Source organism: Zea mays, chromosome 3 (genome assembly GCF_902167145.1).
Source record: "Zea mays cultivar B73 chromosome 3, Zm-B73-REFERENCE-NAM-5.0, whole genome shotgun sequence".
NCBI lineage: Eukaryota > Viridiplantae > Streptophyta > Magnoliopsida > Poales > Poaceae > Zea > Zea mays.
In genome coordinates, this window is record NC_050098.1 from 9269265 (window position 1) to 9287693 (window position 18429).

Genomic DNA, 18429 nt, shown 5'->3' on the forward strand with positions numbered 1-18429 from the left:
AAGTCGTCGTCTTCCGCGATATGGGGTATAGCCCAGCTCCATCTTTGTACACTGATATTTTTGCTCTCTGTTAGTTGGTCTTATACCTTGAGAAAGTACTATAATGTTTAGTGAAATACTGAAAGTTTAGTCCTTTGTGTATTTTTGTTCTATGTCAGTTGGTCTTGGAATGTAAGTAGTGAGGGGTTTCTAATTGGTTGGTAATTCAGAATTGTTCGAAATTTCATGGATGGACATATTTACATTTTATAATTGTTGTTGTGTTTTTGGTATACCAACTGAAACTTTAGTTCTTTGCATTTTTTTGCTCTGTCGGTTGGTCCTGGAATATAGGTAGTGGGTGGTTTCTAATTGGTTGGTAATTCTGAATTGTTTGAATTTCATGGGTGGACATATTTACATTTTATGTTGTGTTTTGGTATACCAAGCGAAATATTGTGGCCCTGTTTGGATCTCTCCATATAATCATTATCTGCTAAACTTTTGTTGTTAGGATCCAAACATACCCAACTAATAGGCTAAATAATTGTGTTATTGTGGCCACTAGATATTTGTCGCTTCAAGGTTTTGAAGTAGCTCACGTTATAGCTTGTGGAGCAGAAGGGTGCAAACGATGAGGTACTCCAAGCTATCTTGTTTCCTTCTTCGTTCCATCTCATGTTTCATTAGTGATTAGAACTACAATCATCAAATGATGGATTTGACTAGACTTGTTCTACTTGTACTTTTCTGTGTGCATTGCAGAACATGGAGGTGGCGGTTGAGAGGAGCTTGTGGAACCTGTCAAGTGGTAGGGACCGATGGATGGGCTGGAGGCGCTAGCTGACAGCTTATGTGTGCTATATAGTCGTCCGTTAGCTCCTTATATATATGTACAACACTAGCAACTCAACTTAAATTCGCTGGAAGATTGTATTTATATGTGCAACCATTAAATCGGTGTATGCTAATGTCCAATTCTGTTGTATTCTGTTTTTTATAAACTTGCAAGCTATTACTTGTATCATGGCCATTGTACACATGTATGCTTTTTTGTACGGTGCACTTGCATCTGTCTCTATTTCACTCTCTCACTCATCTGCTTTTTTATGCTTCTCTTTCGGATATACTATTGAACACGTAGATAACCAGACATTTTGTCCAATATTTTGTATTGTGTTGCAACACACGGACACCTAACTAGATGGGCTTCCGAGCAAACCTTCTTCAGACCCCCAAGGAAATATAAGATCCGATCAGATATGTATCGTGCTCATCCCAGCGTACTCCCGTTGCAACGCACGAGCACGCACCTAGTCAAACATGAATGACTAAAGTGGGTGACTAACCTTTAGTCATCTAGTAACCAAGGGGTAACTAAAAGTGACTAAAGTGGTTGTTTGTCTCACATGCCCTTCCCCTTTTCCCCAACTGCCCGTCCAATCCCTGGACCGGCGTTACTTACTCCTGGCAGCTCTCTAGGATCATATATTGTCCCCACAGACCAACACGAGTCTTTTGTGCGCACTTTGTCCTCACTCATGCGCACCCGAGAAAACTTCCCGGTCGGTCACTCATCTCAAATTGCTCCAAGCCAAGCACACTTAATTTGGAGGTTCTTTCGAGGTAGGCTTCCGAAAAAGAAGATGCACCTTATTGGTATGATTACACTATTAATTCTATTAAGCCTTGGGCCAGGACATCCCATCCCAGGGGCTAGGATATCACAATCCACCCCCTTAGAAGACCGACGTCCTCGTCGGTCAACCCCAATCCAGGAACCTCCCCTCTTGACCACGTCTATATGTCTAGTGTCGTCATATGCCATGCCATGTGACCACTTCGGGCCCACATGCGCCATGCGCCATATACTCGAACCCCCTAGCCCACACACGCCCGTGAAACCGCGAGGGTCGGCTCTGATACCACTTGTAACACCCCGTCCAATCCCTGGACCGGCGGTACTTACTCATGGCAGCTCTCTAGGATCATATATTGTCCCCACAGACCAACGCAAGTCTTTTGTGCGTACTTTGTCCTCACTCATGCGCACCCGAGAAAACTTCCCGGACGGTCACCCATCCCAAATTGCTCCAAGTCAAGCACGCTTAACTTGGAGGTTCTTTCGAGGTAGGCTTCCGAAAAAGAAGATGCACCTTGTTGGTATGATTACACTATTAATTCTATTAAGCCTTGGGCCAGGACATCCCATCCCAGGGGCTAGGATATCACACTGCCCCTCGCTCGGTTCCTTTACCAAACCCTCACACCGTGCTGCTCTTCCAAAATTCGTCGTCTCCTCCTCCATTCTTCTCCACCGAATCCGGTCACCTCCATCCATCGGCGAGTCAGATCTGTAGGTGCGTCCACTTTGTCAAACCGGATCCGTGGTCACATCGTCTCTCGGCGGTTTTATCGGTCGCAACTCCTTCGGTTCTCCGCCAAAGTTCTCGGTCTGGTCACACTCCATCAGCTCCTCCAGAGAAGGAGCTGGCTCTCCGATGGATAGAGGTAGCCGTCCAAATAATTATAGTTTGCATGACACTTCACAATTTCATTAGAGAGAGTGTTATGTCAGATGACGACTTTAGTTTATGCGATCATGATGAGCCTACATCCGGAGCAGCAGGTTCACAACAAAATAGAGACACTACGCTTGATATGGACGAAGATATAAATATGAATGAGTTTCGTGATTGGATCGTCGATGGTTTGTTTAATAGAGCTTAGCAATTTTTTATATGTAATAAAGATGTTATGTTTCATATTATTGTTTGTGTGCTATGGTGTATGGACGAAGGTAGAAATAAAATAGAGAGGCGATTTTTGTGTGCTATGTTGTGATTGTTGTGTGCTATATGCTGTGTTGGCAGCAAGCAACATAAATGAGCAGCCGATAGGAGCAAGAAACAATGTATTAATTAGAGGTAATGCAGTCTTACATGGAACAATTAATGCATTTTAGTTAGGTTTAGTAGCTGAAACCAAATAGAGTATTTTAGTGACTAGATTTTAGTCACTAGACTTTAGTTAGGTTTAGAGAGTGTTTGGTTTTTAGGGACTAATTTTTATTCCCTAAATTTTATTCTATTTTAGTCTCTAAATTGTCAAATACGTTCAGTTTCCGTATTTGACAATTTAGAGACTAAAATAAAATAAAATATAGAGAATAAAAATTAGCCTCTATAAATCAATTACCCCCTAAGCAGACGTCTGCCTTGACCATTTGACCAAATTTATACGTAATAATTACTTTAGCCAAATTTAGAACGAATATATAATTTCTTTGTTACAGACTAGTCCGTGAGCAAAACGAGTATGTCCATCGTGATGAGCCCATTAAACTTCCAAACCGACTGGGCACAGCTAAGCCCAAATGCGTTAACATAAGTAGGTCCATTAGAACCCTCATGTAAAAATCGAGAACAAAACCCAATTCCATTGTCCACGGCAACGAAACAAGTCCATCTAGACCGTTCCTCCTCTAATCCCCATCCTCGCTCCCCCCAACCCTCACCGCCATGGCGACCACCGAGGACTCCGCCGCCGCGGGCGAGGCCCGACGCCTGTTCGCCCTCCTCGAGTCCCAGCAGCAGGTACTCTCTGACTGCCACGGCGCCTGGTCGCGCGCCCTCGCACACTTTGCCTCGCGCGAGGAGGACCTCGCCTCCCGCTCCGCTGCACTCGACGAAGCCCTAGCCGCCGCCGACGTTTCCACTTCCGAGACTCTCGCAGCGCTCGAGGCCCGCGAGTCCTCCATTCCCGCGCGCCTCGCTGAGGCCTCCGCCGCGCTCTCCGCCGCCGTCGCTGAGGCCGAGACTGAATCCACCGGGCCACCACCCACCGACATCAAGGGCGCGCTCCGGTGGATATGCCGCCGCATGGACGCTGCTGCGCTCTGGCGCTTCATGGCCGCACGCCGCCGGGAGCTCGCGGTAGTCCGGAGGGAGGCCGGCCCCGCCGTCGCCATGGCCGTCGACCCGCCCCGCCTTGTCCTCGACGTGGTAAGCGATTTCTTAGCCGCTGGCGACGGCGTCGGCGGGGACCAATGCTGGGTGCTCGGCATGTTGCTGCGCTCTTTGTTCGATTTGGATGGCAGGAAGCCTCCCGAGATAGGAGATACATTGGTTGAGAGGGCGTTTGCAGTAACCAAAGAGTGGCAAGAGCGCTTTGGGATCAATATGGACAATTTGTCTTCTGAAGACAAGGAGGTGGAGATGGCCGAAGCTGATGGGTCAGAGAACTCAGGAGCAACAGAGAAGAAAGAAGGAAAAGAAGATGAGGAGCAGGAGGAGGTGGAGGAAGAGGACGAGGAAGAGGAAGAGGAGGAAGACCCAGAGGAGGAGGAGGAAGAGGAGGAGGAGGATGACCCAGAGGAAGTAGAGGAACCTGAGGCACCAGGAAAGGAAGGGAATGAGGTGAAGGGAGAAGGGGCAGAGGGAAAGGTGTCTGAGGAGGGAGAAGGGGCAGGGGGGAAGGTGTCTGAGGAGGGAGAAGGGGCAGAGGGAAGGGTGTCTGAGGAGGGACAAGGGGCAGAGGGTAAGGTGTCTCAGGAGGGACAAGGGGCAGAGAAAATAGGACATGAGGATGAGAAGAAGGGAGCAGCAGTGGGCACCATGAAAGTGAAGACGGGAGAAGAAGGTAATAAGGGTGCATCAGAGCAATCGGAGGCACAGATATTTGTGCAGATGGTAGCGGCATTTGGATTGAAGGATAAGTTCGATGAGGAGTTCTTGAGAAGGCTGTTTGTTGCTAATGGACGGAAGAGGGAGCTTGCTAGGATTGCATGCGTGCTTGGATTTGAGGAAAGCCTTGGAGGTGATGATCAATTAACCTTGTTTATTAAGTATGCTATAAGTCATATTTATTTATCTGATTCATGATCGAATTGTTCTTCTTTGAATTGTGGTTGTATGGTATTTGTCAGAAGTCAGAGCTATTGTGGTTAGATTATTAGATCAAATTTGCTTATTTTTATTGTAGCTATTTCTCAAGTTTACTCAACAAACCGATAATCTTTGTTCAAGAATGAGACATATGTGTTCATAATCTTGTGTCAGGTACTCAGGTTTAGGGTGTCCATCTGAACACCTCATTTGAGATAATCTCATAATCCTTGTGTCAGCCTATTCATTGTCTCTGTATGCTTGCTTTAGTGTTTTGATTTTTGGATCTAACGTGCTGAAATTTGTTTGGTGATAAACTGGTAATGTTACCATTGGTGCTGAAAAACACCCATATTTTGAGTATGGGGCATTTTTTTTAGAAAAATGTAAACTTCTGAAATCATCGTTGGATTTCATTAAACTGAAAACTACCATGATTTTGATTTTCAAAGAGGCTTTCATATGCAGAACATGGTTTGAGCTCCCCATCGCTCAGTCCACACTGTAGTTGACCGACATTCAACTGTGTTTGTTGTTTTAATAGTTCGTCTCAGCCTCTCAGGAGAGTGCATATTGATTTACTAAAGTTAACGTAGTCTCAAGTTTATGTATAACCAGTTCTAATCTTGTTTTTTTATTGAACAATGTGTTTCCTGGATCTGTTAACCAGACTAACGTAGCGCATATTTTAAATTGAAGATTTTTCTTTTAGGTGAGAAATGAACCAGGCTTTCCTTGATCTATGTTGGATTTTGTCACATCTGTCAATTTCGGCAATGACTGTTATGCAAGCAGTTCTTCTGTGCAAGCGTGCAAGCAAACCATCTGATCCATTAGATTACGATCCAACCACAGATACAACCATGATTTGTTAGGGGTTTTTTTATAAAGATTATTGAGCTGGTGGTGGAAGGGTTTAAGTGTTAAATGTGACCTACGGTTGGATGACGATCTAATGAATCAGATGGTTTGCTTGCACAGAAGGACTGCTTGCATAACAGTCGTTGCCGGCAATTTCATTTAGTTTTTTGGTCAAATCAACTGTACTCTAATAACAAGCATTTTTAAACGAGAAACAAGAGTTGACAAAAGCTACTTTGGCGCTTCTTTTCAGATATTGTTGAGGAACTAATAAAGTCAGGGAATGCTATAGAGGCTATATATGTTGCCCATGAGGCTGATTTGCTTGGGAAATTTCCACCTGTGCCTCTCTTCAAATCTTATCTGCAGAATTCCACTGATAAGGCTCAGGCAGTGTTGAAAAGTGGAAGACATTCCAGTTCTGCACTTGTAAGTAACGTATTTCTCTTATACCCTTGTTCCAATCACTCTGTTATTGATTGTTTAATAAATAATTCAATATAAGCAGAGCCCTTTTTTCTTCCCAGATAGCTCTGAGGAATCTTGTATTTAGTCTAGTTATTTATGATAAAGTTATTTTTTTTCATAATGGCTGAGTTGAGTTCCATTACCATGAAACCACAAAATTGCAAGCGTTATGTTTGAGACAATGGTGATGCAGAGAAACGTTAGCAAAAGCCGTCACCTCTGAACAGTGAACACAGAGGGTTCAGCCAGCTAGGCAAACTCCCAAACTAACAAACTTAAATCCAGTTACAACTGAATACAAAGCACCACAGCCGTTGATAAATTCCAGTCCAGAAACACTGGTTACATGTCAACAGCTAACAGCACCCACAACCTGGAAAACACGTCATTTTCAGATTTTAATCCTTTTTATGCTGATGAAATGATAAAATTACTAAACTAGAATCAGCACTAAAACCTTCATTGTGACAGTACCTACAGTTATTTTTTAATGGACCTTGATATTGATAAACCCATGTGCATCACCCTAATTTTCTCTTCTGCCATGAATTGTTCTTTGAATGGACTCGTCTTTGTAGCTGGTAGTATCTCATATACTGTATTACTGTTATACTAGTCATTTGGACTACTTTGCACATTTGTTTCTTGCTCTTGGATTCTGAAGGGTGTCTTTCTGTATTACTCCCTCCATTTTTTTATTTGACGTTTTGCAGTTCATTTTTGCACTATTTGGCGTCAAATAAAAAATGATGGACGTTCTGTTATTGTACTTAATTACTCAAGCTCAAGATGGATTCATTTTTTTCCCAGGAAGAGGCAAACAGCTTGGAGGGCAATGCATACAGGTCCGTCATAAGGTGCGTCGAGTCCTGCCAGCTACAATCGGTGTTTCCTTTAGAGGTCCTGAGGAAGAAGTTAGGGAAGTTGGAGAAAGAGAAGTCTGATAGGAAGAAGGCAGCTGGTCCAAGCAGATTCCCGAACAAGCGATCCCGCGGCGCAGCTGGACCCTATCCCTTCCCTGCTGCCAAGGCTGCTAGGGGCTCAAGCTTTGGTCCGCGTTTCCAGAACCCAGTCTCACGTTCCTTAAACTACGCACCTCATGCTGGATATATAAACCCAGCAGCTGCATCACCATTCTCTGTCCCTGGGAGCGTGTCGGGGAGACGAGGTGGTGTACCATATGGCGGACCTGGAGCCACGTATGGTGGCTCCCCTAGCTTTGCAACCGGTGGTGGGCAGCAACCATTCCGTCGTTAGGTCTAGGGCTGTTTGTTGTAACTGAATGCTCCTTGTTTTCTGGCTAATAGGGATAATGTATGCCTCCAGCTATTCAAGCATACTTGTTCAGTTCTTGATGGATGCTGGATATTGAACGTCGTGTAGTACACATTCTATGGTACTGTGTTTGCTTTGTTAAATTTGAACTGTGTCTTCCATAATTTTGTGGCGCAGGCATACGTGGGCTTCTTACCAGCTTCTGATATACTACCTACCTCCGTCGATCTTTTTTATTTGTCACGTTCTATATTTTAGTTCAAATATTTAAGAACGGAGGTGGTAATATTCTCGTGCTAATAGCAAAAGGAGTTGACACGTCCAACTAAGCAGACACTATAAATAAAAATCTACCCAGAGATTCCCATGACTATTTTCCACATTTCTATTTTCCCTCGAAAATGTAGAATATTTCATCAATAGATAGCGGCAAACTCAAGGGAAGTGCAATAGCATAAACATACCTTCAACGCAAAAAAAAAAAAAACTTAAACTATTAGAAGGTACTTTAACAATCTTCGTAAAGTCAAATGACCCGCTTGTCATGAATACAAATCTCAACACCATCTTTTTTTCGGTCACTTGATATTGTCTTTACACTATATCTTAGCTACAAGAGAGAACTTGGCATATTTTGTATGTTGTATCTATGCACTATGCTTTCCTATCATAAGACATTATTAGATACCGAACTGCCGGCCAGTCGGCCACGAATCGTTCGGCGGAGTCCTGATAAATTCAGTATTTTGGTAGTTCGGTATTTAATGTATGAAACGGCTGAGTCCTGAAAAATTCGGTATTTTAAATTTTTTGGATAACCCGAATATCTACACTTTCAGAGTCATGACAAAACAACTAACTACAATAAATGAAAACAATGAGGCATTTAAGTTAGTCAAACCATTTTTAAGATAGTATTTGGTTCTGGAGTACGGTGGTGTAGAGCAGTACCGTTCTCAATTTATTGTTGTTTGAATTGCTTCTATATGGGATAGAGTGACTCTAAAAAAAGAAAATTATGTTTAAATATTATTGAAGCATCTAGCTCCCAAAAAATCTTTCGGACATGACAGTTTCTAGCATGAAGCTGCTCCATCCAAACTAACTTTGGAACCAAACACTACTAAAAAACTCCAACGATTTTGTTGATTAGATGTGAAACCTAACTACCTATCAAGCTTGGTACTCTGTTGCGTCATTCATTCACGATTAACGCTGGGCCTAAAAGTAGCACGCCGGCCCAACCCAAGCCCATGACACCGCCTCCGCGCGCACAAGTGATAAAACCGTTTCCACCGCCGAAACCGGAGCCCCAAGTGCCGTCTCGCCCCCGCCCGCCACTCAAGCACTCCCTTCCCCTGAACTAACTCCCTCCCGCCTCACGCCCACAAAAAATTTCTCCGCTTCCCGCCCTCCTCCCCAATGGCCTCGCCGGCGAAGCGTGCCAAGCCCTCGTCGCCGGCCAAGCCCTCGAGTTCGCCGCCTCAGGAAGAGGCGACCGCCGCCGCCGTCTCTGAGGACCCCGTCGTCCTCCTCCGCCGCCGCTGGGAACTTGCATCCGTGCTCCACTTTCTCAGGGTGAGCCTAGGGTTTCTTCTCCCTCCCTCGAACCGCGGATCGCATGAGCTGATTCCGCTTTTTCAGTCCGCGTGGGGTGTGATTCGGGTTCTGGTTTCCTTGGTCTCAGGTGTTTGAGCCGGTGATCGAGGCGAACTTGGGGCTATCCGCGGATGAGATCGAGATGGCACTCGCGTCCAACAACCGCGACCTAGCTCGCATACACATTGCCCTTTTGAAGGTGACTTGTTTGCGCCCCCCCGTGGCTCTGTATACTCGTTTCAGATTCGCGGAGCGTTAATGCATAGCTTGCCATCCGCTAGTGTGTGTAAGACCGCGTGCAGAATTGCATCTTGCGTTCAAATTAGGTGGAGGAACGCTTTCTGTGCTCACGGCTGATGTGTTAGTGAGCTAGTGCCATCATGAAACACAATAAAATTGCAGAGAGTTTAGGATCATTTTTTTTGTATAGCTTGTTATCCAACAGTGTGTAAGGCCGTTGTCATAATTACATTTTGCGTTCAAATTAGGTGGAGGAACGATTTCTGTGTTCACGACTGATGTGTAGGGATCGTAATGGATCACGATCCAAATGTTTCTTCACAAAAAGTTAGGGCCCTTAATTAATTCTAGTTCAAAAATGAATATGAATAGAGCCCGATTCTAATCCTATTCGATCCTTAAATTTTATAGTGTAAAATCTAGAGCCCATTACCACCCCTAGTGATTTGTTAGTGAGCTAGTGCCGTCATGACCACAATAAACTTGCAGAGAGCGTAGGATCATTTTCTTTTTTTTCTGTTTAGCTTGCCATCCACCATTGTGCGTAAGGCAATTGGTAGAATTGCATTTGCGTTCAAATTAGGTAGAGGAACGGTTTGTGTTCATGAACCACAATAAACATGCAGAGAGCATAGGATCATTTTTCTTTTTTTTTTTCTGTCTAGATTTCTGTGTTCATGACTGATGTGTTAGTGAGATAGTGGCGTCATGAACCACAATAAACTTGCAGAGAGCATAGGATCATTTTACTTTTTGTCTCTCTTAGTCTCTTATCATGTGTTCAATTGGTACAGAACATGGTTGTGATAGTTCGTATCTTGGTTGAACCCAAACATCCATTTTACGATCAATTGAAAGATATTTAGCAGTCTTTTCTTATTGACCAAGTATAACAAGATGACTCCTTGTAGTTATGAGCATTCTTGTTGTCTGAAGCTAGGGATAGTATATGATTATCTGATGATTTAATTAAAACGACGACAAAAAAGGGTTTGCTAACTGTTTATATGCATGTGTAGTCACCTTTATTTTCAGCGTATTGCAAGTTTTTTGTTCATCATTCTGGAAGTTGTTATGTTAGCATGGTGAACGACTTCTGCGAACAGTAGTGTCTACCTATCTGTCATTCTCTCTCTCAGAACTTAGCTGTGCAAACCAATTTACCAAACATGCACACATTGTCAGCATTTGTGCATAGTGCATACGTTGTCGGCATCTTGACTGGTTTGCATATTAGTTACCATTTTTTGCATCATTTACTCTGGGCTTTACTCTAGTTCTGCATATGAAAGGACGAAATTTTGTGACTTGACATTTTTAGCACAATCTGTCTTGTTTCTGACACAATTAACATCCACTTTATTTTATCTTGGACCATGTCATGTTCGTTTGATATGTTGCTTGCTCACCTTTGCTACCAAATATGCCAGGGAATACCTCCAGTTAACAAACATCTAAAAGATGAGGATGGATGGATTATTGTAACTGCCAAAAAGCTAACAGATTGGTGGTCGTGGGTATGTTGTTAGACTTGTTTTTTTCCATGACATGATTATAATAGAGTTCGCCCAAATCTTGATATTATTTTGGTTTCAGGTTGCTGAAGGAGCAAACCCTTTCAGAAATAATTCAGGGTATGAGTAAGTCTACTATTGCATTTGTCTATGATGATTTTATTGCTACAACCTATTTGTGTTTGCAGGAAAGAAGTCGAGATGTATAAGCAGCAAGATCCAATCAAGCGGTTGTTGATACTAAAAGCGCTTTGTGAAGTCCGATCTGAGGTATGCCGTTTGTTAAAAATGCTTCATTTTTGTAAAATCCCAGTAAACTAAGAGTTTTGGTCAGTCTCGCTGGTTTAATAAATAAATCTAGTATTTCATTCCGCATTTACCTGACTGAAATTACCTATCATTCAGCAAGATGATGCGGTGTGGTATGTTAATGATGAAATGAAGAAAGGAACTCATATTTCCAACTTTCGGAAAGATAAACTAGGCAGTGGCAGTAGTGGGACTACATACTGGTAAGTCATTTTCTGTTCTTTATCATTGCCGAATTCATGATCTATCATCTCCAGTCAATGAAGTACTGATTCACAATTTAAATTGCTTCAGTAACAATAGGTTTCAAAACAGTAAGTGAAAGAATTTGATGTAATGAAACAATAGACTGATATGTTGGCTTTGGAAATTTTGAACAGAAAGTTCAGAATGGTTTTAGCTGCTATCTGTAGTATTTTGAATCACTAGAATATGCTGAAAGGGTTGTATGTTTTAAACTTGATATTTATCTTGTTCCTGTTTTGAACGCTTAGTTAGCTTGGTTGATCTGATCCAGATTCTGAACCATAAGGACTGCTTTTGCATTTTTGGGTAAATGAAAAGATAATCTAAATGAAGTTTTTCAAGTTTTCTTATTGTCAAACTAACCACACTTGGCGTGCGATGCTGCGTTAATAAAATTATTTTTGAACCATCTCATACTAATTTCACAGCTCTTTTCCACCCTGAATCTGCCCTCATTTGCATAGCTAGCATGTCGCTTCTCAATGGTATGGATGATTACAAGTTTGTTATGAGATCATGCCTGGTAACCAGAGTTTTTACATGTATGCATTATTGCATTAAGAACTCTGCTATGGATGTACATTTGCTTCAAATGTGGTAGTCTTATCTGAGTTTTGGACCTTGAGTCTTTCATTTTAAAGTTCATATCCTTTCATTAACAATTTCCAGAAAATTAAGTCAATAAGTCCTTGTTATCTCTTTTTTCCTGACCTTGTCATATGAAATCCTCCTGCTTGTTAGGTATGACGGTGATTCAACTATTGGCCATAGATTATACACAGAAGACGTAACAGTTAATTTTAAGCAGAATTGGATGGGAAAGGGTGGCCGTTTGACAAAACCAGTTACCAATATTTACTGGGAAACAGTTGCAACTAACCTTGACGAGTTTCTTGAAATATCAGTAAGGGCTTCTGCTTATATATATTTGATGCTCGCTTATATTTTTACTGTATTTGACATAAGATGTTGACAGGAGAAGTTATCCAGAAAGGGTCGTGCTGAATCTGCTATTGCAGATTATCTTAAGACAGAAGTTATTCCAGCTGTGGAGAATTTTCAAAAGGTAGACACCAGCTGATATGTTTCCTAAGTTCCTATCTATTTCCGCCTATGTTTTTTGTAATTAGTACATAATTGTTAGAAACACAAATGCTTGTATAATATTTGAAAAATAGCTGAATAATCATTTGCATCAAGTGTTGTTTTCGTGCAGCTCATTTATCTGATATGTCTCTACAGAAAAAAGAGAGACGTTTAAAACGGCAGGAGAAGAAGGACAAACTTTTAGCTTTTACTAACACATTCCAAACCCGTTCATTGCGGGAACGTCGGCCTGTCAGCTACAATTACTGTAAGGGGCTTCTTTATTGATCATTTCCATCAACACAAAAGGCCATCGAACATTCAAGCTTGATATGGTCACTTTTACCTGGCCAAGAATCTTTGGGCTGTGAATTGTCACCTTGATGGTTATGTTGAATGTCATGTGGCAATTCCATCCCTCATTTCTTCTGTCAGAATCTCTGACATTCTATAAATGCATCCAAATTAACGTGTTTCTACTATCTTTAACCATTAATTGTGAGCCAGTGCTGTTGACAATTCTTGCTGCAAGACAATAATATTTGTGGTGTCTGCTACATGTTGCTTCCAATATCTATTCTGACTGGATTCACAAAACACTTGAATAAAATTGACATTTTTTACCAACTGTCTTTTTCTTAATCTTCGATATCTTTTGTGTGCAGCTGATTTTGATCGTTCCATTGAGGAGGCGATAAGAGCTGTACAGTAAGTTTGGACCATTCCAGTACTCGTATTTTATCTATAACATCAGCACCTGTTATCTTCTTATAGTAAAGGCATGACACATACTTTTGATGGACGTTCGGGGGAAAATATGCATAGAAAACTCTGGGAAGTGGGAATTTAGGTTGCATTTTTAACTTCAAAGAAATATCACGTATGAACTTTGGATTGCAATCTCAACAAGTCAATGTCTAAATGATCTATTGAAATCTTATCAATTGTTTTTTTATTAAGTAACTAGGAAGCATTCTTCTTAAAAAGACTTTACTGTACCTTTTTTAGGAAAGGAAAAGTACAAGGTTCACGTGAGGCAGGAACAGAAGAGAAACCTGCTTCACATCATGGAGACAAAGGTGCCGATGGAAGATCTGACATCAATTCTGAAAACAACAAAAATGGAGGACAGGAGGATGCCAAGTACCTAAGTGACCTGAGCTCTGGCGATGAGGAAGACGGAGACTACAGTGACAGGGGTGTCAGCTCCGCTGACAGTGACGGAGACAATAATGCTTCTGATTCCTACAAGAGCGACATGGAGGAGGATGTGTCTGTACCACGCAAGAGAACCCGTCTTGCTGCCCGTTTGGCAAATGACAAGCCTCGGCCAGGGCTTCGTCGGAGCCAACGAAACATGAAGAATGATGAAGAGACTATGCATCCAGGTCAGGTCACCCCTCCACCAATGGCGAAGAAAACACTGAGGCAAAGGCCCACGCCTGTCTCCAAGCAGCCTGACATTACTTTCTCGAGCTCTGAAGATGATCTTGCACAGGTTGTTGCAGACTCAGAGGATGAAAGTGGGTAATTTGGCAGAGGTTCGGTTGCATGCGGTATTTTGGATTTTGCCTTGTGGGAGCCGGTTGAATTCCACAGGTTTAGCGTCACTAGGCACTTCCATAGTTTCACTTCTACCGGCTGGCCGGAATCAGACGCAGACAGCACCGGCGTTTTCCCCATATCCGATGTGTTATCTTCACGAAGTCATTGGGACACCTCTGACCCACTTGTATGGTGATTTGTACATATGCATTTAGACACTATACTGCGATGCATCACCACTGGAGCACCCAAAAATCTTGCTGATGAAATGCTTCTGATGTGAACTATGTTATCCATGCATTCGAAGAGAAATGGTGCTTATGTTTGCTTTAGACAGCTTGCCTCTCTAAGACTCTAACTTAAGATAAGCAGGTTTATGTCAGCCTGCGATATTTTATGTTGATTGCCATCATCTGTGTTCATGAATTTTATAGAAATCGATCTATTTTTATAGAAGAAACATAGAAGCATAAAAAAAGAAATTCCAAGCGGACTAATCGTACGTAATTGCATGGAGGGCGAGGTAGATGATGGGCCGATCATGAATTATTGGTATGATTGGATGGGTGGCCAACTTCTGAGTTCCATGAAGTTATGGAGTGTTTAGTTTGAGGAATGATGTAGTTCATCATCTTCTCACTCCTCACCTTTTTGTTTGGTTTGTGGAATGGAGTGAGTTAATCCATCACCACCTCATTCCTTATAGTTAGTTGTTTAGTACTAATATGTGGAATGGAGTCATCCCACCAAATTTGAGAAATGGACTCATGATGCACCACTTTATTTTGGGTAGAGTGATTCATCAAACCAAACACATCATTAGTTATTGTCTGTTTAGTTGAGCTCGTTAGCCAGGCCATCGGCATTAGAGATTTTATGACACAAGTCTTTTGCCATCCGCGCAAATATGTGGGCATCTTTTCCCAGAGGAAATTAGTTTATTTTCTCTTGTGAAAATAGAATCCTTTAGAAAAATGAAGTTGTTAAACTAGCCCTAAATTTTTTTTAAAAAATTATTTGTCTAAATCAAATTATTTAACACACACATAATAAATCATTTAATTAGAAAAAAATAAGGACTTAAAATGAGCATAGCTTACTCTTACATTTTACATTTTTTAACATGCTACAACAATAACAACAAACAACTTTTATTCCCAAACAAATTGATATAACAAAAGTCACAAACATTTTTATCTACCGGTTGCTATTAATTTCCTCGTAAGTTTTATTAAATCTAGATTGCTCGACTTAGTATAACCTCAAACTCTATTATATTTTGAGATGTACGGGTGTCGGGTATGATAATTAGGGGCACCAAACTACACCCCAAAACACGCTTAAAACCCTAGGGATACCCTTAAAGTACGTCCCCCGAGGACCAGGAATCAAGAACTCCGTCTCGCTCGAAGTCCCCTGGAGGGTCTGCCCAAAACTCTGCCTCGCCCGAGCCTGATTTCGAACGGGCGCAAGTACGGGCAGATCTCTGTCACGACCAAGGCTCCCCCACCCCTGGGGAGCTATGTCCGCCTCACCCGAGCCCATTTCAGACGAGAAGGACGAAGCTTGTAGCAAGCCTTTCGAAGGCCATTGTGAGACAGTCGCATTTAATGCGCGTACCTACCCCGCGCGGGGTTCAGGTGTACAGTGGTAACATGACCGCAATCTTGTCAACTATTCACCAGCATGAATACACACGCGCCATTGTACACGCACGTCGTCTGCCAGCCCCTGACGGGACATGTAATACGACAGAAGAGCGGACCAGCCCTCGGGCGCAACTTCGTCTCACCCGACGCAGGGCTCACCCTCGGGACAAAACTCCGCCTCGCCCGAGCCCGACCTTGGCTACCTGCTCCCCCGCGAATCCACGAAGGGCCACTCCTTCGAACTGTGGCGCGTGTCATCGAATCTCAGGACGGGCTCGGTCGCGACCTCAGGCGGACCTCCGTCTCGCCCGAGCCTGGTTCTGCCCTCAATATCTATGACGGAGGACGCCCCAACGTCATCGGATACAGTGAAGCTAATGCGTCCCTCAATAATTTTTTCCCATACTAAGCACTGTGTCAACCACTGCGGTATGGGCAACCCCTCCTAGGGGGCTCGGGTACACAACCAAGCCCTCGACCTCGACTCTCAGCAGGAAACAAGCAATCACAAGTCAACAACAAAGTACAAAGGCCATGCTGTCTACAGGACACGAAGACATCATTGAAAGGGAAATGTGCCTTTGGGCCATTTCTATAATGTTTTGGTGATTAAGTGCCCAATACATATTCTCCAAGTCCTAATGTGTCAAAGATTGAAAAGTGCAAATCAAGGCATGAGGTATGTTTCTAGACTTAGTACATTTGTTTTTGAATACTAATGAAGTTATCTAAGTGCTAGAAACAGTGAGAAAAGAAGAAGAGAAGAAACCAAAAAGACTTGGCTCGGTGCAGCCAAAACTCAGCTCGGTCTGGCACACCGGACAGTGTCCGGTGCGCCAGGCTGATCTCCGGTGAAAAGGCCGCTCTCGGGAAAAGATCAGCGGCGTACGGATATAATTCACCGGACTGTCCGGTGAGCCAATGGTCGCCAGCGCAACGGTCGGCCGCGCAATCCGCAGGCGACGCGTGGCCCGCACCAACGGTCGGCAGGGGGCACCAGACTGTCCGGTGTGCACCGGACAGTGTCCGGTGCGCCAACGGGCCCGAAGATGCAACGATCGACTGCGCCTGTTTTGGAAGGCAAACGCGCACCGGACAGCTACAGTGTCTGTCCGGTGGTGCACCGGACTGTCTGGTGCACCACACAACAGAAGGCAAGATTAGCCTTCTAAGATTGTCTTCAACGGCTCCTAGCTGCCTTGGGGCTATAAAAGGGACCCCTAGACGCGTGGAGGAGGAACCCAAACATTCACTAAGCATCCTAAGGCATCCAGACTCTGTTCCCACACATTCGCTTCGTTGTTTTAGAGATTTGAGCTCTATTCGAGTCAAGGACTCCCTGTGTTGTCATTTGAGCTCAAGTCTTCTCTTGTGTGTGTGGGTGTGCTGCGATTTGTGTCTTGTGTGTGTTGCTCATCCCAACCTTACTCCATGCTTTCATTGTGATCTTTGTTGTAAGGGCGAGAGACTCCAATCTTGTGAAGATTCCTCGCAAACGGGGATAATCATCTAAAGGAAAACCGTGGTATTCAAGTTGATCATCAGATCACTTGAAAGGGGTTGAGTGCAACCCTCGTCCATTGGGACACCACAACGTGGAAGTAGGCAAGTGTTACTTGGCCGAACCACGAGATAAAAATCGCGTGTCTTGTGTGGATCTCTCTGTGATTGTTTGTTCACAAGAACTCGCTTCGAGTAATTTAGCCATACTAACACTCATAACTAAGTTTTGTGGCTACTAGTGTTTGAATTTTACAGGATCACCTATTCACCCCCCCCTCTAGGTGCTCTCAATTGGTATCAGAGTCGTACTCTTCATCTAGGGAACTAATCGCTCGAAGAGATGGATCCTAAGGGAAAGGGGATGGTGGTCAACAACAAGGAAAAGGAGTCCCTCCTCAATGAGCCTAGAGACGACAAGCCAACCGACTCTTCTTCTTCACCAAGAGACGACGACGATGACGATTCTTCATCAAAGAAAAAGACGGTTAATCAAAATTACTCTTTTGACTATTCTCGCATGTCGTACAATTTGAATGCACATTTACTTTCTATTCCACTAGGAAAACCTCCACACTTTGATGGAGAGGACTACTCATTTTGGAGTCATAAAATGCGTAGTCATTTATTTTCTCTCCATCCTAGCATTTGGGAAATAGTGGAAAATGGAATGCATTTCGATAGTACGGATAACCCTGTGATGATAAATGAACAAATTCATAAGAATGCACTTTTTTGCTAGCATCTTTGTGCAGGGATGAATACAACAAGGTGAGCGGCTTGGACAACGTCAAGCAAATCTGGGACGCCCTCAAGATATCTCATGAGGGAAACGACGCCACCATGATCACCAAAATGGAATTGGTGGAAGGCGAGCTGAGGAGATTTGCGATGATCAGGGGAGAGGAGCCAACGCAAACCTACAACAGGCTCAAGACCCTGGTCAATAAAATACGAAGCTACGGAAGCACAAGATGGACGGATCATGATGTCGTTTGACTCATGCTAAGGTCATTTACTGTAATTGACCCCCATCTTGTCAACCTCATTCGTGAAAACCCCAAGTACACCAAGATGACGCTCGAGGAGATCCTCGGAAAATTCGTGAGCGGGCGCATGATGGTAAAGGAGGCACGATACGTGGACGACGCCTTGAACGGTCCACTACCCATCTACGAGCCGCAACCCGTTGCTTTCAAAGCAACAAGCAGCAAGGAGGCGCTACCAAGCAAGGTAGCACAAGCTGAGGCTGTCGGGCTTAACGAATATGAG

At 43.4% G+C, this 18429-nt stretch overlaps 2 protein-coding genes across 2 annotated transcripts; both read left to right on the plus strand.

Annotated features, from left to right (window-relative positions):
- The first annotated feature begins 3460 nt into the window (after positions 1 to 3460).
- Positions 3461 to 7609, plus strand: LOC100273178 (FRIGIDA-like protein 4a). Its single transcript, NM_001147623.1, has 3 exons — positions 3461 to 4797; positions 5980 to 6155; positions 7005 to 7609. The coding sequence occupies exons 1-3, from the start codon at positions 3501 to 3503 to the stop codon at positions 7449 to 7451; spliced, it is 1920 nt and encodes a 639-aa protein (NP_001141095.1). The 5' UTR covers positions 3461 to 3500; the 3' UTR covers positions 7452 to 7609.
- A 1191-nt stretch (positions 7610 to 8800) lies between these two features.
- LOC100381599 (uncharacterized) lies at positions 8801 to 14343 on the plus strand. Its single transcript, NM_001320895.1, is given in 11 exon segments — positions 8801 to 9047; positions 9157 to 9267; positions 10739 to 10825; positions 10905 to 10942; positions 11011 to 11092; positions 11228 to 11334; positions 12119 to 12281; positions 12354 to 12443; positions 12620 to 12731; positions 13129 to 13171; positions 13472 to 14343. Coding segments are annotated over 11 exon segments (1512 nt in total). The 5' UTR covers positions 8801 to 8891; the 3' UTR covers positions 13995 to 14343.
- Positions 14344 to 18429: the final 4086 nt, after the last annotated feature.

Coding starts and splice junctions, on each gene's coding strand:
- LOC100273178 (NM_001147623.1), top strand. CDS start 3,501: ATGGCGACCACCGAGGACTCCGCCGCCGCGGGCGAGGCCCGACGCCTG. Junction 4,798..5,979: donor ATTTGAGGAAAGCCTTGGAG/GTGATGATCAAT, acceptor GCTTCTTTTCAG/ATATTGTTGAGGAACTAATA. Junction 6,156..7,004: donor GACATTCCAGTTCTGCACTT/GTAAGTAACGTA, acceptor TTTTTTTCCCAG/GAAGAGGCAAACAGCTTGGA.